At 34.9% G+C, this 20675-nt stretch overlaps 1 protein-coding gene across 4 annotated transcripts in view; it reads left to right on the top strand.

The window, feature by feature from the left end:
- RBM41 (RNA binding motif protein 41) overlaps nt 1–20084 on the top strand; it is a 62943-nt gene extending 42859 nt beyond the window's left edge. For 3 of the 4 annotated variants that reach the window (XM_059911036.1, XM_059911035.1, XM_059911033.1), the window contains 2 exons: nt 13668–13815; nt 15763–20084. In XM_059911036.1, the coding sequence (XP_059767019.1) occupies nt 13668–13815; nt 15763–15929 (315 nt within the window). In that variant the 3' untranslated portion in view covers nt 15930–20084. The remainder of the gene's footprint in view (nt 1–13667; nt 13816–15762) is intronic. The other variant, XM_059911034.1, reaches the window with a different exon arrangement.
- The last annotated feature ends 591 nt before the right edge of the window (nt 20085–20675 follow it).

The following is a 20675-nucleotide window of genomic DNA, read 5'->3' as shown; positions in this document are numbered from 1 at the left end:
ATTGTAAACTGTAGGCACAGTGTTGTACAGCAGATCTCTAGAACTTTTCATCTTGCATGACTGAACTTTATACCCACTGAACAGCAACTCCCTATTTCCTCATCCTCCCAGGCCCTGGAAACTACCATTCTACTTTCTGCTTCAATGACTTTGACTACTGTAGATACCATATATAAGTGAAATTTTGCAGTATTTGTTTTTCTGTGACTGGCTTATTTCACTTAGCATAGTGCCCTCGAAGTTCATCCATGTTGTAGCATATGACAAGATTTCCTTCCTTTTTTCTAGCTAAATCATATTCCACTCTATGTATATACCACACTTTTTAATTCATTCATCTGTGGTGGACATTTAGGTTGCTTCCACCTCTTGGCTGTTGTGAATAGTGCTGCAGTAAACATGTGAGTTCTGATATCTCTTCAAGATTCTGATTTTAATTATTTGGATAAGTAACCAGAACTGGGATTCTTGGATCATATGGTAGTTCTATTTTTAATTTTTTGCGGTACCTCCATACTGTTCTCTGTAGGAGCTGCACCATTTTCCATTCATACCAAAAGTACACAAGGGTTCCAATTTATCCACATTCTCATCAACACTTATTTCCTGTATGTGTTCTTTGAAGAAATGCCTATTTAGGTCTTTTGCCTGTTTTTTTCAAGTTGTCTTTTGCTACTGAGTTGTGGTAGTTCCTTATATATTTTAGATATTAACCTCTAATCAGATATATGGTTTCCAAATATTTCTCCCATTCCGTAGGTTGCCTTTTCACTTTACTGATTGTTTCCTTTGCTGTGCAGAAGTGTTTTAGTGATGTAGTCCCACTTTATTTTTGCTTTTGTTGCCTGTGTTTCTGCTGTAATATCTAAGAAATCATTGCCAAGGCCAGTGTCATGAGGTTTTTCCCCTATATTGTCTTCTAGAAGTTTTAGAGTTTCAGGTCTTATGTTTAAATCTTTAATCCACTTTGAGTTGATTTTCGTGTATGATATAAATAAGAGGCCAATTTTATACTTTCGCATGTGGATATCAACTTTCCCCAATGCCATTGGTTGAAGGGACTATCCTTTCCCCATTGTGTATTCTTGCCTCCCTTATTAATCAGTTGACTGTATATGTGTGGGTTTATTTCTGGGCTCTCTATTCTGTTCCATTAGTCTACATGTCTGTCTTTATGCCAGTATCATACTGTTTTGATTATTCTAGATTTGTAATATATTTTGAAATTAAGAAGTGTGAGGCCTCCCCAGTTTTGTTCTTCTCAAGATTGCTCTGGCTATTTGGGGGTCTCTTCTGGTTCCTTATGAATTTTAGGATTGTTTTTCTATTTCTACAAAAAATAACATTGGGATTTTGATATGGATTGCATTAAATCTGTAGACCACTTTGGATAGTGTGGACATTTTAATAATATTGACTTCTAGTCCATGAACATGTGACATCTTTGAGTTTATTTGTGTTGTCTTTAATTTCTTTGAGCAACGTTTTGTGGTTTTCAATGTACAAGTCCTTCACTTCCTTGGTTAAGTTTTTCTTCAATTGAAGTATGTTTGACATACAAAAAAAGCTGTACATATTTAATGTATGCATCTTGGTAGGTTTGAAGATAAATATACACCATGAAACCATCACCAATACAATGCCCTAAACTTAACCATCACCTCCAGGAATTTCCTCCCTCCATTTTTTCTTTTGATAAGAATATTTAATGTAAGATCTATCCTTTTAACAAATTTTTAAGTATCCAGTACAGTATTGTTAACTATATATACTCTGCTGTACAATAGATCTATAGGACTTACTCATCTTGCATAAGTGAAACTATATACCCTTTGATGAACACCTCCTCAGTTACCCCTCCTCCTAGCCCCTGGTAAGCACGATTCTATTCTCTGCTTCTATGAGTTTGACTATTTTAGATTCCTGATATATGTGGGATCGTGTAGTATTTGTTCTTCTGTTTCTGGTTTATTTCATTTAGCATGTCTTCCAAGTTCACCTACGTTGTAGCAAATGACAAGATTTTATTCGTTTTTAAGGCTGGATAATACCTTGTTGTATTTATACACCACATTTTCTTTGTCCATTCATCTGTCAATAGACATTTAGGTTGTTTCCATGTCTTTGCTATTGTGAACAATGGTGCAGTGAACATGGGAATGCAGATATTTCTTCCAGATTCTGATTCCAGTTCTTTTAGATATATAGCCAGAAGTGGGATTGCTGGATTATGTTGGTTCTATTCTTAATTTTTTAATGATCTTCCAACTGTTTTCCATTGTGGTTGTACAAATTTACATTTCCACCAACAGTGTACAAGGGTTAAAATTTTTCCACATCCTTACCAACACATCTTTTTTTTTTTTTTTCGCTTTTGAGTTTCAGGAATCCCTTATATATTTTAGATATTAACCCTTTATTAGATATATGATTTGAAAATACTTTCTCCCATTCTGTAGGCAGCTTTTTAACTTTGCTGATTGTTTCCTTTGCTGTGCATATTGGTTTGAATTGATGTAATGACACTTGTCTGTTTTTGCTTTTGTTGCTTGTGCTTTTCACAGCATATCTAAGAAATTATTGCCAAGGCCAGGGTCAAGATTTTTCTATGTTTTCTTCTAGGAGTTTTAGAGTTTCATGTCTTATTTTTAAGTCTTTAATTCCTTTTGAGTTTTGTTTTGTATAGGGTGTAAGAGAAGCATCTAATTTCATTCTTTTGTACTGGATATCCAGTTTTCCAAACACCATTTATTAAAAAGACTGTCTTTTCCCCATTGTGTATTCCTGCCCTCCTTGTCTAAGATCAGTTTACGATAAATGTGTGGTTTATTTCTAGGCCCTCTATTCTATTCCATTGGTCAATATGTCTGTTTATTTTTATGCCAGTACCTTACTGTTTTGATTACTGTAGTTTGAAATCAGGATATGTGACACATCCTACTTTGTTCTTCTTCCACAAGATTACTTTGTTGATTTGGGGTCTCTTGTGGTTCCATATGAATTTTAGGACTCTTTTTATTTCCATAAAATTTGTAATTGGGATTTTTTTTTTTTTTTGGCTGTGTTGGGTCTTCTTTGCTGCACCCGGGCTTTCTCTAGTCGTGGCGAGCAGGGGCTACTCTTTGTTGCGGTGTGCAGGCTTCTCATTGCAGTGCCTTCTCTTGTTGCAGAGCATGGGCTCTAGGTGCTCGGGCTTCAGTAGTTGTGGTGCAAGGGCTCTAGAGTGCAGGCTCAGTAGTTGTGGCGCACAGGCTTGTCGCTCCGCGACATGTGGGATCTTCCCAGACCAGTGATCGAACCCATGTCCCTCGCATTGGCAGGCAGATTCTTAGCCACTGTGCCACCAGAGAAGTCCCTGTCACTGGGATTTTGATAACAATTGCATTGAATCTGTAGAGCACTATGAGTAGTATGTACATTTCGACAATATTAATATTTCTGATCCATGAATATGGGATGTCTTACCATTTATTTGTGTCTTTTTCAATTTCTTTTTTTTTCTAATGTTTCTAGTTTTTTTTTTACTGAAGTATAATTTACAATGTTGTGTTAGTTTCTGGTGTACAGCAAAGTGATTCATTTTTTTTATACACACACACACACACACACGTATACAGTTAGTCCTCTACATACAAACCTTCAAGTTGTGAACTTTCAGAGATGCAAACGTGCGTTCACATGTCCAATCACGTAAGTTCACATGTCTGGCCTACATTGTCACATGTATGCATCCTCTACAAGTGATTGTGCTTTTGTGTACTTTACAGTAGTGTATAGAGTACAGTAGTACAGTATCTTTATTTTAAGCCCAGGATGTCCGGAAGCAAGCATAAAAGCAGTGGTGATGTAGCTGGTACTGCTAAGAAGCACCAAGTGATAACGATGGAAACAAAAGTGAAAATAACTGAGAGAGTGGAGTGAGGCAAAACAATGGTAGATGTCACTCGTTCTTATAACATGAATCTTTCAACCATCAGCATGATTTTAGAGAACAAGGACAAGATCATGTAACATGTGAAGTCTGCTGTGCCAATGACGTCAACAATAATATCAAAGAAGCGTGGAAAAGTGATGGAGGAGATGGAGAAACTTCTCAGTGTGTGGATGCAGGATCAGCATCTGCGTCAAGTCCCACTCAGCTTAATGCTGATTTAAGAGAAAGCTAAAAGCCTTTATGAAGACTTGAAGAAGAAACATGGCGAAGAATCCGAGGGCGCATCTTTTAATGCCAGCCATGGCTGGTTTCATCGGTTCAAGGCTAGAGCCAACCTTCACAATGTAAAAGTAAGTGGCGAGGCAGTGAGTGCAGATAACAGTAGCTGCCCGGGAATTTCCTGAAATGTTTCGAGAAATTATCGATGAAGGTATGTATTTACCCGAGCAGGTTTTTAATGTGGATGAGACAGGACTGTACTGGAAGAGGATGCCAGACCGAAGTTACATCAGTAAGGAGGAAAAGTTGATGCCAGGCTATAAAGCAGCAAAGGATAGGCTATCTCTGTTGTTTGGTGGCAGTGCTTCCAGCGTATGAAGCTGAAACCTCTCTTAGTTTATCATTCAGAGAACCCAAGAGCCCTTAAAACATAGCCAAGGGCTCTCTTCCTATTGTGTGGAAGAGTAACCCCAAAGCCTGGGTTACACAGGCCATTTTCCAGGACTGGTTTTTCCACCAGTTCATCCCGGAGGTAGAGAAATATTGCTTGGAGGAGGATGTCCCATTCAACATTCTTTTGCTGCTGAACGGTGCTCCAAGTCAACCCCCATTCATGGACGACTTTCATCCCAACATCAAAGTACAGTAGTGCATATGCCACTGAATACTATATCGCTCATCCAACCTATGAACCAGAGAGTTATAGCAACCTACAAGAAATATTATTTATATCACACTTTTCGTCAGGCAGTAAAGGTGAGTGACGAATCAGGAACAACTTGGCGACAATTTTGGAAGGACTATGACATCTACAAGGCCATAAAAAACATTGACTTTGCTTGGCGTGAGGTTATGGCCGTCACCATGAATGGGGTTTGGAAGAACCTTGGCCCACAGTTTGTTCACGATTTTCGTGGATTTGAGAAGGTGGATGAGGAGTCCAAAGAGGTCTTCAGCAATGTAGTGACCCTCAACGAGCAGCTGGAGCTAGATCTGCAAGAGGATGACTTCATTGAACTCCTTGCTGTGCAGCACGAGGAGCTTACTAATGAGGACCTGATGGAATTGGAGGCCCAGAGAAAGGATGAAGAAAGACAAGAGGAAGAAGTAACTGAAGAACTGAAGAGATTCACGATGCAGGAAATGGCAAGGGGATTTTCTTTATTTAAGTAGGCACTGTTAGTTTTTGAGGCACAGGACCCAAACGTAGAAAGGTACACAAAGGTTGCAGCAGCCGTTCAGAATGCAATCCAGTGCTACCATGTCATCTATGATGAGAAAAAAAGAGCTACTACCCAGACATCACTAGATCATTTTTTTTAAGAGGGTAGATAGAACTGAATCCAGCAAGGAACCAGAACCTGTGCCATCAACGTCAGGCATGAGTGAAATTGCAGCTTGCCCTGCATCGCCTATTGCTGATGATCCTTCAGCTCTACCACCTCCCACTTCCTCTCCTTCCTCCAGTCAGTAACTCTTCTTGCCTGTTCACTTGATGCCAGCCCCTGTATGCCAGCTGTTGTACTGTACTACTGTACTTTTCAAGGTACTGTACTGTAAGGTATAAAATGTTTTCTTTATTTTTTTGTTTTTGATGTATTATTTGTGTGAAAAGTATTATAAACCTATTACAGTACAGTACTAAATAGCCGATTGTGTTAGTTGGGTACCTAGGCTAACTTTGTTGGACTTATGAACAAATTGGACTTAGAACACACTCTTGGAACGGAACTCGTTCATATGTAGGGGACTTACTGTATATAATTTTTCAGATTATTTTCCATTATAGTTTATTACAAGATATTGAATATAGTTCCCTGTGCTATACAGTAGGATCTTGTTGTTTATCTATTTTATATATAGTAGTTTCTATCTGCTAATCCCAAACTCCTAGTTTATCCCTCCTCCCTGCCTTTCCTCATTGGTAACCATAACTTTGTTTTCTATGTCTGTGAGTCTATTTCTGTTCTGTAAATAAGTTCATTTTTATCATATTTTAGATTCCACATATAAGTGATATATGATATTTGTCTTTGTCTGACGTTCTTCACTTAGTATAACAATCTCTAGGTCCATCCATGTTGCAGCAAATGGCATTATTTCATTCTATTTTGTGGCTAGGTAGTATTCCATTGTATATATATACTACATCTTCTTTTTCCATTAATCTGTTGACGGATATTTAGGTTGCTTCCATGTCTTGGCTATTGTAAATAGTGCTGCTATGAACACTGAGGTGCATGTATCTTTTTGAATTAGAGTTTTCTCCAGATATATGCCCTGGAATGGGATTGCTGGATCATATGGCAACTCTATTTTTAGTTTTTTAAGGAACCTCCATACTGTTCTCCATAGTGGTTACACCAATTTACATTCCCACCAACAGAGTAAGAGGGTTTCCTTTTCTCCACACCCTCTCCAGCATTTATTATTTGTAGACTTTTTGATGATGGCCATCCCGACTGGTGTGAAGTGATACATCATTTTAGTTTTGATTTGCATTTCTCCAGTAATTAGCGATGTTGAGCATCTTTTCATGTGCTTATTGGCCATCTGTATGTCTTCTTTGGTGAAATGTCTATTTAGGTCTTCTGCCTATTTTTGATTAGGTTATTTGTTTTTTTGTTGCTGAGTTTTTTGAGCTGTTTGTATATTTTGAAAAGTAAGCCCTTGTCAGTCGCATCATTTGCAAATATTTTCTCCCAGTACGTAGGTTGTCTTTTAGTTTTGTTCATGGTTTCCTTTGCTGTGTGAAAGCTGATAAGTTTGATTAGGTCCCATTTGTTTATTTTTGCTTTTATTTCTATTGCCTTGGGAGACTGACCTAAGAAAACATTGGTACGATTTATGTCAGAGAATGTTTTGCCTGTGTTCTCTTTTAGGTGTTTTATGGTATCCTGTCTTACATGTAAGTCTTTAAGCCATTTTGAGTTTATTTTTGTGTATGGCATGAGGCAGTGTTCTAACTTTATTGATTTACATGCAGCTGTCCAGCTTTCCCAACACCACTTGCTGAAGAGACTGTCTTTTCTCCATGGTATATTCTTGCCTCCTTTGTCAAAGATTAATTGACTGTAGATGTGTGGGTTTATTTCTGGGCTCTCTGTTCTGTTACATTGATCTATATGTCTGTTTTTGTGCCAGTACCACGCAGTTTTGATTACTGTAGCTTTGTAATTGTCTGAAGTCTGGGAGGGTTATGCCTCCTGCTTTGTTCTTTTTCCTCAGGATTGCTTTGTCAATTCTGGGTCTTTTATGGTTCCTTATAAATTTTAGAATTATTTGTTCTAGTCTGTGGAAAATGACATGGGTAATTTGATAGGGATCACATTAAATCTGTAGATTGCTTGGGGTAGTATGGCCATTTTAACAATATTAATTCTTCCAATCCAAGAGTGTGGTATATCTTTCCATTTCTTGAAATCATCTTCTGTTTCCTTTATCAGCGTTTTATAGTTCTCAGCATATAAGTCTTTCACCTCCTTGGTCAGGTTTATTCCTAAGTATTTGATTTTTTGATGCAATTTTTATTTATTTTTATTTTTTTTAATTTATTTTTTATTGAAGTAAAGTTGAGTTACAATGTTGTGTTAAATACTGCTGTACAGCAAAGTGACTCATATATATATATATATATATATATATATATATATATATATATATATATATATACATTCTTTTTCATACTCTTTTCCATTATGGTTTATCATAGGATATCAAATATAGTGGGATAGGATATTTGCTATACAGTAGGACCTTGTTGTTTATCCATAGCTTTATTCTTTTTTTTTTTTTTTTTTTTTTTTAGAAAGGAACCGTTTATTAACTAACTTACATCATGTAATTCTACTAACTTTCTATGTCTCATGGTCATGACCATTGTCAGGATGTTGTTAAGGATACTGTGTCCCCTTTATGAGATCCATCAGAAGAAACTGCTGACTCGTCTTTTTTTTTTTTCTTTAAAACATCTTTATTGGAGTATAATTGCTTTACAGTGTTGTGTTAGTTTCTGCTGTATAACAGAGTGAATCAGCTGTATGTATACATATATCCCCATATCCCCTCCCTCTTGCATCTCTCTCCCACCCTCCCTATCCCACCCCTCTAGGTGGTGACAAAGCACCGAGCTGATCTCCCTGTGCTATGCAGCTGCTTCTGACTAGCTATCTATTTTAAATTTGGTAGTGTATATATGTCAATGCCACTCTCTCACTTCATCCCAGCTTACCCTTCCCCCTCCCCGTGTCCTCAAGTCCATTCTCTACATCTGCATCTTTATTCCTGTCCTGGCCCTAGATTCATCAGAACCTTTTTTTTTAAGATTCCATATATATGTGTTACATATGGTATTTGTTTTTCTCTTTCTGACTTACTTCACTCTGTATGACAGACTCTAGGTCCATCCACCTCACTACAAATAGCTCAATTTCGTTTCTTTTTATGGCTAATATTCCATTGTATATATGTGCCACATCTTCTTTATCCATTCATCTGTTGATGGACACTTAGGTTGCTTCCATGTCCTGGCTATTGTAAATAGTGCTGCAGTGAACATTGTGGTACATGTCTCTTTTTGAATTATGGTTTTCTCAGGGTATATGCTCAGTAGTGGGATTGCTGGGTCATACAGCAGTTCTGTTTTTAGTTTTTTAAGGAACCTCCATACTGTTATCCCTAGTGGCTGTATCAATTTACATTCCCACCAACAGTGCAAGAGGGTTCCCTTTTCTCCACACCCTCTCCAGCATTTATTGTTTGTAGATTTTTTGATGATGGCCATTCTGACTGGTGTGAGGTGATACGTCATTGTAGTTTTGATTTGCATTTCTCTAATGATTAGTGATGTTGATGATGTAATTTTTAAAGGGATTTTTTTTTAAACTTTCCCTTTCTGATATTTCATTGTTAGTGTAAAGAAATTCAACAGATTTCTGTATGTTAATCTTGTATCCTGCTACCTTGCTGAATTTGCTTATCAGTTCTAGTAGTTTCTGTATGGAGTCTTTAGGGTTTTCTATATATAGTATAATGTCATCTGCATATAATGAGAATTTTACCTCTTCCCTTCCAGTTTGGATACCTTTTATTTCTTTTTACTATCTGATTTCTGTGGCTAGGACTTCCAGTCCTATGTTGAATAGAAGTGGTGAAAGTGGGCATCATTGTCTTGTTCCAGATTTTAGTAGGAAGGCTTTTTCCCTTTTCACTGTTATGTATTATGTTGACTGTGGGTTTGTCATAAACAGCTTCTCTTATGTTGAGATATGTTCGCTCTCTACCCACTTTGATAAGAGTTTTTATCATGAATGGATGTTGAATTTTATCAAATGCTTTTTCTGCATCTGTTGAGATGATCGTGTGTTTTTTGTCTTTTCTTTTGTTGATGTGGTGTATCACATTGGTTGATTTGCGTTTGTTGAACCATCCTTGTGACCCTGAGATGAATCCAACTTGATCATGGTGTATGATCTTTTTTATGTGTTGTTGAATTTGGTTTGCTAATACTTTGTTGAGAATTTTTTGCATCTATGTTCATCAAAGATAGTGGCCTGTAATTTTCTTTTATGGTAGTGTCTTTGTCTGGATTTGGTATCAGGATGATGGTGGCTTCATAGAATGACTTTGGTAGTGTTCCCTACTCTTCAGTCTTTTGGAAGAGTTTGAGAAGGATTGATATAAGTTCTTCTTTGTATGTTTGGTAGAATTCCCCAGTGAAGACATCCAGTCCTGGACTTTTGTTTTCAGGGAGTTTTTTTAAATTACAGATTCTATTTCACTTCTAGTGATTGGTCTGTTCAAATTATCTATTTATTTTTGATTCAGTTTTGGTGGACTGTATGTTTCTAGAAACTTGTCCGTTTCTTCTAGGTTGTCCAATCTGTTGGCATATAATTGTTTATAGTATTCTCTTATGGTTTTTTTGTATTTCTGCAGTATCAGTTGTGATTTCTCCTCATTTATTTGGGTTCTCTCTCTTTTCTCGTTGAGCCTGACCAGAGGTTTGTCAATTTTGTTTACATTTTCGAAAAAACAGCTCTTGGCTTATTGAGTTTTTCTATTGTTTTTTGATATCTATTTTATTTATTTCCTCCCTGATCTTTGTTATTTCCTTCCTTCTGCTGACTTTAGGTTTTGTTTGTTCTTCTTTTTCTAATTCTTTTAGGTGGTAGGTTAGGTTGTTTATTTGAGATTTTTCTTGTTTTTGAGGAAGGCCTTTATCACTATGAAGTTCCCTCTTTGGACTGCTTTTGCTGCATTCCATAGATTTTGTATGGTTGTGTTTTCATTGTCATTTGTCTCAAGGTATTTTTTAATTTCCTCTTCGATTTCATTGTTTTTGACCCATTGCTTTTTTAGTAGCATGTTGTTTCATCTCCATGTAATCATTTTTTTTCTCGTTTCTCTTTCTGTGGTTGATTTCTAGTTTCATGCTGTTGTGGTCAGAAAAGATGCTTGAAATAATCCCTGGCCTCTTAAATTTGTTGAGGCTTGTTTTGTGTCCTAGTATGTGGTCTGTCCTGGAGAATGTTCCAGTGTGCACTTGAAAAGAATGTGTATTCTGGTTGTTGTTGTTGTTTTGTTTGATTTGGTGTTTTTTGTTTTTGTTTTTGTTTGGATGTAATGTCTTGAAAATATCAATTAAGTCTGTCTGTTCTATTGTGTCATTTTGTTGCCTTATTGATTTTCTGTCTGGAATATCTGTCCATTGATGTCTTTTGAGATGATTTGTGATTTTTATCATTCATTCTGTTAATATGTTATATCTTATTGACTGATTTTCATATGTTGAACCATCCTTGCATCACAGGGATAAATCCCATTTGGTCATGATGTATGATCCTTTAAATGTGCTTTTTAATTCAGTTTACTAGTTTTCTGTTAAGGATTTTTGCATCTGTATTCATCAGGGATATTGGCCTGTAGTTTTCTTTTCTTGTAATGTCTTTTTCTGCTTTTGGTCAGGGTAATGCTGGCCTCATAAAACTAGTTTGGGAGTGTTCTCTCCTCTTCAGTTTTTTGGAAGTGTTTGAGGAGGATTGGTATTAATTCTTCTTTAAATGTTAGGTAGAATTCACCTGTGAAGCCATCTGGTCCTGGGCTTTTCTTTGTTGATTACTGATTCAATTTTATTGCTAGTTATATATCTATTCAGATTTTCTATTTCTTCATGATTTTGTCTTGGTAGGTTTTATGTTTCTAGGAATTTATCCTTTTTTCTAGGTTATCCAATTTGTTGGCATGTAATTATCAGAGTAGTCTCTCATAATCCTTTTTTATTTCTGTGGCATCCATTGTAATGACTCCTCTTTCACGGCTAATTTTATTTGAGTCTTCTCTTTTTTCTTAGCCTAACTAAAGTTAGTCAATTTTGTTGATCTTTTTAAAAAACAGCTCTTAGTTTGGTTGATTTTTTTCTATGATTTTTCTAATCTCTATTTCATTTATTTCTGTTCTAATCTTTCTTATTTCCCTCTGATAACTTTGAGCTTAGTTTGTTCTTTTTTTTCTAGTTCCTTGAAGTATAGAGTTAAGTTGTTTGAGAGCTTTCTCCTCTTTTAATTTAGGCATTTAATGCTATAAAATTCCCTCTTAGTATTGATCTTGCTGCATCCAATAAATTTTGGTATATTGTGGTTTCATATTCATTTGTCTCAAGGTATTTTCTAATTTCTCTTTTGATTTCTTCTTTGACCCATTAGTTGTTCTAGAGTATGTTGTTTAGTTTCCACTAATTTGTGAATTTTCTAGTTTTTCTTCTGCTATTGAAAGTGAGGTATTGAAATCTCCTAGTAATATTGTGTTGCTGTCTGTTTCTTCCTTCAGTTTTTTCAATGTTTGCTTCATATATTTAGGTGCTCTGATGTTGGGTGTATATATATTTATAATAGTTATATCTTCCTGGTGAATTGACCTTTTTATCATTATATAATATCCTTTTTTGTTTCCTTTGAAAGTTTTTGACTTAAAGTCTAGTTTATCTTATATAAGCATGGCCAACCCTGCTCTTTTTTGGTTACAATTTGCATGGAATTTATTTTTTTATCCTTTCATTTTCAGCCTATGTATGGCCTTAAATCTAAAGTGAGTTTCTTGCAGACAGCACATAGTCAGATCTTGGTTTTTATTTGTTCAGCCACTCTACGTCTTTAATTAGGGAGTTTAATCCATTTATAGGTAAAGTAATTATTGATAGGGAGGACTTACTATTGCCATTTATTAGTTGTTTTCTGTATTGTAGCTCTTTTGTTGCTCCTTTTCTTTCTTGAGGTCCTCCTTTGTATTTCAATGAATTTTTGGTAGTGAAGTGCTTTTTTCCTTTCTCATTTTCTTTTGTGTATCCTCTATAGGTATTTTCTTCATAATTACAATGGAACTTACTCAAAACATCTTATAACAATCTATTTTAAGCCGATAAGAACTAAGTTCAATCACACTTAAGAGCTCTTTTTTGTTTTCTTGAATATTTCTTTTTTTTATAGCATCCCATTCGTAATAGATGGAATATTTTCTCTTATTTCTCTGAGGGTATTAGTGATGGCTTTTTGAAGGTTTTTTTTTGGTCCTTGCATAGTTTCTGTTTTCTCCCATTTGCTTTCATTTCTTTGTTTGTTCTGTTCTCTTTCACATTAGAGGCTTTTCTCAGATGCCTGATAATCTGTGCTCATATTTATGAGTAGGGGCCAAAAACAGATTGGAAGCTCTGAGCAAATGAGTGATCCTTATTGACTTTGAGCTTCACTTAAAGTCATCTGGCTCGTCCATTTCTTGGAGAAATTCCCCATCCCAAATCAGCATTTTTAGATCTTTCCTCTTGGGGTAATCATATTCCCCAGAGAAGACTTCAAAACTCTTGCATGGGAGGGTACCACCAGCATTGTGGGAGCCAAATGGGAGGAAGTGTTTGGGGTATCCTCATCATTCAGAATGCATTAATTCTCTTAATCTCCTAGTTTTTAGGAACAGTATTCACATCCTCAACTGTATCTAGTACTCCCTGTGTTCAAAGAATGAACCTCCAGTATTCACCAAGATTGGGAGTGGTCTTTACCCAGTAGCATATTATAGGGGAGGTGTTTAAAGATCTAACCTATTTTTAAAGAGTTTTCAACCTACCCACCTTATCTTAACCCCAGCTCTTTACATCCATTTCCAGAGACACCTGAATATATCAGTTCCTAAACTGTTTGAGGATTCTTAGGTGTAGATTGGGTTAGTTCCTGGCTTTCCCCACTGCTGGTTTAAGATTCAGCTTTCTTGAGTACACTCATTCAGTTATTTTCCAGCTTCCAGAATATTGCTATTGCCTCCTTTCCTTGTTCTTCTTTACCTTGTCAGTTTATATTAAAAAAAAAAGTCTCTATAGTTTTTGGAGAGTTTTCTGGAGGGATTGAAATTAGATGCATGTGTTCAATCCACCATCTTTATCTGAAACTAACTAATTCCTACTACAATTAAATAGTTGCCTTACCTCCCTAATGTGATATTTCTGGTGATTCTTGGTTTATATTAGGTGTTATACCTGAAGAACCTTAGCCCTCGGGTGACCGAAGGAGATCTTGTCTCATTATTCGCTCGGTTCCAGGAGAAGAAAGGACCTCCAATTCAATTCCGAATGATGACTGGACGAATGAGGGGGCAGGCTTTTATCACTTTTCCCAGTAAGTAGCTTCATCTGGATAATTACTCAGTTGTAGCATAAGTTCATTAGTGACTACTTATCCCCTCGTTTAGATATAGCGCTTTGATTTCTCTACAGCACATGAGAAGCATGTGCTTGGACAAGCGCCTGGGAGGAAGGGAAGAGAACTAAGGAAAACATGTTTTTAATTTTTCTCTACTTTCCCTTCTGTGCTTCCTCTCCTCCTTTGACAGTGCATGACCACTTTACACCTTTGTCCTGACTGTTCCTCAGTCTTGGCGCTTCCTACTCACGCCATCAAAATTTACTTTCCCTTTGCTGAAAATAGTATTTCTAGTCCAAGTTATAATTATGTTAATTATTAATATATTGGTATTCTGATCAGAACACTCGTACTTGCATTATGCCCTATTAGGACTAAGAGACTGCAAGATATTATGCTATTATGCTATATTATGCTAATTCATTAGTAATTCTTAATTAGCTAGTAGGTGATATATTCTTTTAACTATTGTTTGCATCTTAATACATGATTTCAGTATCCTAAACCAAAGGGAGGAATAATACAGGCATATCTCAGAGATATTACGGATTCAGTTCCAGACCACTGCAAGAAAGTGAATATCCCAATGAAGCAAGTCACATGAAGTTTTTGGTTTCCTAGCACATGTAAAAGTTATGTTTGTACTATACTGTAGTCTATTAAGTGTGCAGTAGCATTTTGTCTAAAAAAACAATGTACATACCTTAATTTAAAAATACTTTCTTGGTAAAAAATGCTAGCCGTCATCTGACAGTGCAGGGTTGCTAGAAACCTTAAATTTGAGGGAAAAAACTGCAATATCTGCAAAGCATAATAAAGCAAAGTACAGTTAAACAAGTTATACCTGTATAGGAATTTCAGTTTCTATGACAGACCAGACTTTCTTTTTTTGGTGGGGGCTGGGTAGGAGCTGTGCCTTTTATTATCCCTAAAGTATCATCATTTATATACAGCCTAGTAATCTATTTAAAGGGAAGTGCTTTTACACATGAGCAGCGCCAAACTCCCCTGCATTCTTTTCATACAGCATTGTACCATCTTTCCTATCTCATTAAAGGTTTGTGGATCCTCAACACTAGTGATTTTTAGTCTTTTCAAGTGTGAGAACCCTTTTTAAACTTATAAAATTACTTCATGCACCCCCACCTAATATGATCCATTAATTGAAAAGATATGTAATAAAAAGGCTCTATACACTAAGTACTTCTAAATAAATAGCCGTTTTAGTAATTATACATGCATTTGAAAATTTGTAGTGCATACATATATGAGACATAAATTGGTTCAATCTAAAAACATTGCTTGTCCACTTACGATTTCACAGACTCTAGGCAGTAATTCCATTCCTTCCTAATTTCCCACATCCAGGCTCTGAGACCCATAAATCAAATCCTCCTGCTATATGCTATATACTCTTACACCTCAAGCTTCCATATGCCTGCAAGCATTCTTAAACTTACTTATCCTAATGAGGGCTCCTACAACCACTCTCTGATCAAAAGGAAAAAGTAGCAAAATGTCCTCAATACCATGATAACTTCTTTTATTTGTCTTCCCCATTTTGAAAATGATTTCATTCTTACAGTACTTATAATCTGTTATCTAAGATAGAGGTTTGTGTATTATTAGTTATAGCTTAACCCTCTTAAGCACACTGTCTGTATCCTTGTTTCTTTACCTGTATCATTGAATTAGGAGAAAGTTCTCAAATATCCATTTTAAGATTTTATTGTTGTTATTCTTAGCCATTAGTTTAATCTTGCTGAGTTATTACAAATTTGAGATTGTAGAAAACACAATAAAATCAAATAATTACGTGGCCTTATAGCCTACACTGAACTCCAAGGCAAAACAACATAAACTAGACTTGGAATAAAATCGATTAAGCCACATATAAACTGATGTTTTTTCTTTCTCTTTTAGGTACAGAAATAGCATGGCAAGCATTGCGTCTAGTAAATGGATATAAACTACGTGGGAAAATATTGGTGATAGAATTTGGAAAGAACAAAAAGCAGCAGTCAGATCTCCAGGCTGCTTCTCTAATATCATCTACTACAGATAATACTACAGAAATCAGTGGCAGCTAGAAGACATAAAGATTGTGAGTCCCAGGAGGTCTTTCTTGCATCAGAATCTAGGATCTAGGATTTGTATATAGATAGCAATTTATTTGGAATTGAAGAAGAGAAGCTAACTGAGGGAGAGAAAACTGAATTAAAATCCCTTTCAGCTTTTGGAAAGAATTGGTAGAAAACATTTTCTATAATCAAACACTCTCTAGAATAGACAATATAATGAGTATGGAGGGTAAGGAATAAAGAGTATCATTTTCTCAGGATAAATTACAGTGGATTACTTCCAAGGGTTTTTTTTTTAATCATTATAATTTATATGAGGTCTTAAATATTTGTCACTGCCTCCTATATATACAAAACTAAAAAACTAATCAAGTGTTGAAATATTTATCTCTAGAGCCCATTTGTCCCTAATTTTATTTTCCTAGTAAATAAATGACCAAGACTCCAGGCCTAAACATCAGCATGAGACCTATCAGCAGTAACAGTAGGTAGTTTTCATAAGTTAGTAGACATATTTAATGGACATTTCCCCATAAGTTATCACTGTCTTCAAATAGCTTTATATTTTTTCTAATGAAAGAATTTAGATCAAAACATTAATGTTCTCATAGTCATTTAAGCTAGCTACCATTGAGTAATGATTGAATTCAAAGCAATAAACATTGAATCATTGTCTATTACATGTTAGGGATTAGATATATTAATTTTAGAAGAGGACCATACTAGCAAAGAATACTAAAGAGGGGTAGAAAGAAAGAGCTCTCTAGAAGAGAGGCAGCCTACCCCAAATCCCCCAGTTGTTTGTTTGTAGTTGCTGGAGAATAGAAAGATGATATGATATAGAGGAAGTAGTACAAACTTTGGAGTCAGACCTGTTTGAACTTCACAGCCATACTTACCACTCTGTGACCTTGGCAAGTCACTTAATCTGAGCCTCAGTTTTCTCATCTATAAAAATGAGGATAATAATACTACTTACCTCATTGGGTTGTGATGTTTAATGGGATAATTGTATCCAGGTTGAAGATCAGAAAGAAAAAAGAATGGAAATTCATTAAGCACTCCAACATACTTGTAATGGGAATATCAGAGAAAGAAAGGAGCAGAAAAATTATTCCAATAAATAATGGCTGTAAACATCCCAAATTTGATGAGAAACATTATCTACACATCTGAGGAATCTCAATGAACCCCAATTAGGATAAACAAGAAGAAATCAACAAACATACCATAATAATGCTAAAACCCAAAGACAAAGAGAAACTTTTGAAAGCAACATGAGACAACTGAAGCCACTTACAAGGGAATCTCAATAAGAGTAATAGATGACTTCTCATCAGAAACAATGGAGGTGGCAGTGGGAAAACATATTCAAAGTGCTGAAAGAAAAAAACTGTCAATATAGAATCCTATATTCAATAAAGCTGTTTTTCAAAAATGAAGACGAAATAAAGACATTCTCACATAGTCAAAAACTGGGAGACTATGTTGCTGTCAGACCTGACTTACAGGAGATATTAAAGGAAGTTCTTCAGGTGGAAAGCAAGTGACCTCAGACAGTAATTTGAATCTACACATCTAAAAAATTATCATGGGTAAAGGTAATTATGTAATTATAAAAGACAGTCAAAATACATTTTTCCTTTCTTAATTGATTTAAAAAGCTATTTTATAAGACAATATGTATATAGTTGCATTGTTGGATCTATAACATATAAAACTGTAATATATTTACCAATAACAAGACAAAGGAAGTGGGTGGAAACAAAGCTGTATTGGATTAAAGAAATGACTCTAAAATGGTAACTCAAATCCACAGGAACGAATGAAGAAAATAAGAAATGGGAAATAAGAAGGTTAATATAAAAATGTTGTAAATATATACTTGCTCTTTCTTCTCTCAGCTTCTTTAAAAGACATAAAATTATATTAAGTAATGATTATAATGATATATTGTTGGGTTTGTAATGTAGAAATAATAATGATAATAACAATAATACCACAGAAAGTGAGAAAAGGAATAGGTTTATATAGGAATAAGGTTTTTATATCTCATTGGAATTTAGTTAGTATATAGCTGAAGCCAATTAAGTTAAGATGTATATGGTAAACCCTAGAGCAACCACTAAAGAAATAACTAAAAATATATAGTGAAAATATTAAAGACATTTAAATGTTTTATTAGAAAATGTTCAATGCAAAAGAAAGCAAAAAGAGGAATGGAGAAACAAAATCTTGAGACATATAGAAAAGAAACAGTAAAATGGCAGTCGTAAGTCCACCTATATTAATAATAAATATGAATAGATTAAACAATCCAATCAAAAGGCAAAGATCATCAAACTGGGAAAAAACAACAAGACTTACCTCTATGCTATTTATTGGATTCACACTTTAGATTCAAGGATACAGACTGAAGATTAAAGGATAGAGAAAAATATCAGGCAAATGGCAACTATAAGAAAGCTGGAGTGGCTATACTATTATCTAAAGTCTATTTAAGATGGACTTTAAAACAAAAAATGTCACTATAGATAAAGAGTGACATCTTATATTGATAAAAGTCAATCCACCAGAAAGATATAACAATTATAAACACACATGCACCTAACAACAGAGTACCAAAATACATGAGTCAAAAACTGAAATGAATGGAGAAATATAAAAGTATACAATAAGAGTTGGGGAATTAAGTACCCCATTTTCAATAAGAACTAGACGGAAGATGAACAAGGGAATAGAAGACTTGAACAATGCTATAAATCGACTAGACCTTAAAGAGACTTATGGAACACTTCACCTAACAAGAGCAGAATACACATTCTTCTCAAGTGCACATGAAACATCTCCAGGATAGACCATATCACATACCATAAAACAAACCTCAATAAATTAAAGTGGATTAAAACCATGCAAAGTATGTTCTCTGACCACATGGAATGAAGTTAGAAATCAATAACAGAAAGTTGGGAAACACAAATATGAATTAGACACACTTCTAAATGACCAGTGGGTTAAAGAAGGAATTACAAGATTAATTTGAGATGAGTGAAAATGAACACACAAAATGCCAAAACTTCTGGGATACACCTAAAGCAATGCTTAGAGAGAAATGCCTAAGTACAAATGCCTATAATTTAAAAGAAGAAAGATAACATATCAATAACCTCACTTTACACCTTAAGACACTGGAAAAAGAGAAGGAAACTAACTAGAAAAAGCAGAAGGAAGGAAATAAGAGATTAGATAAATAAATGACATAGAGAATAAAAAGTCAACAAAACCAAAAGTTGGTTCTGTATAAAGACCTACAAAAGTGATAAACCTTTCAGTAGGTTGACCAGGAAATAAAGGAGACTCAAATTACTAGGATCAGAAATGAAGGCGGGAACATTACTACCAACCTTATAAAAATTTAAAATAAAAAATTATGAGGGAACACCATGAACAATTTTATGCCAATAAATTAGGTAACTTATTTGAAATAGAAAAATCCCTAGAAATACACGAACTACTGAAACCAATTGTTGGGGGGGGGGGGGACAAAGAAAATCTGAAGATTACCTGTAATAAGTAAAGTGGTTAATTAGTAATTTTTTAAAATACCCATAAAGAAAAGCATAGGCTCAAATGGATTCTTAGATTAATTCTCACAAACATTAAAGAAGAATTAATACAAGTCCTTCACAAACTCTTCCAAAAAGTAGAAGAGGATGGAACACTTCTGATATATGCTACAACGTGGAAGAACCCTGAAAACATGCTAAATGAAAGAAGCCACTCCAAAAGACTATATATTATATGATTCTAAATATACAGAGACAGAAAGTAGATTAGTGGTTGCTTAGGGCTTTGGGTAATAGCTGAAGTGTAGGGGGTTTCTTTAGAACTTGATGAAAATGTTCTAAAATTGTGGTGATGATTGTACAACTCTGTGAATATACTACAAATCATGAATTGTACACTTTAAATGGGTGAATTTTATCTTATCTGAATTATATTTTAATAAAGTCACACACACATACAAATACTGGTTATAACCTAAATGTCCGTCAGTATGAGAATGGATAAATTATGGCACATCCATTTAGTGGAATACTATACAGGCATTAAAATAATGGGATATATCTATTAATGCATTCTGACCTGTATGATGTCCAGGATTTTATAATACATTTAAAAGTTTTATATATATATATATGTGTGTGTATATATATATATACACACATATACATATATATATATACACACACATATATATATATAGAATACTTTTTTATAAACAAAAGCATTTGTGTATGTATGGTATATGTATATATAGATATTTCTGAATAAACTTAGGAAAAAGCTGGGAAATACACATACCAAACTGTAAACCTTTTAGAGGTGGGATTGGATAGGCTGAAAGAGGACTTGCTTTATAAAATTTTTAAAGTGTGATTTGGGCTGATTTTTACTTTTTTCAGTATTTTTTTAAATAAAGAAAATTTTAATATTCTGCCAGTGACTTGGCTTCCAGAATATTTGTCAGGCCTGCTCTGAGGATATCATCTAACTATACTCAGGACAAACATCTATTCCTTTGATATACTGCTCACTTAGGATTAACTCCAATTTTAAATATAGTTTAAAGGACAAGAAGTAAGTTATACTGGTATAACCTCTTGCACATGTTACCCAGGAGCATACTTCTAAGCTGGACTTTTCAGAAGAAACTTCTTCCTGTTGGGTATAAAATCTCACCTCTGCCCTTTA

This window comes from Balaenoptera ricei, chromosome X (assembly GCF_028023285.1).
Source record: "Balaenoptera ricei isolate mBalRic1 chromosome X, mBalRic1.hap2, whole genome shotgun sequence".
Taxonomy (NCBI): domain Eukaryota; kingdom Metazoa; phylum Chordata; class Mammalia; order Artiodactyla; family Balaenopteridae; genus Balaenoptera; species Balaenoptera ricei.
The sequence above is the reverse complement of the archived record's forward strand: the minus strand, read 5'-3'. Positions and strand labels throughout refer to the sequence as shown.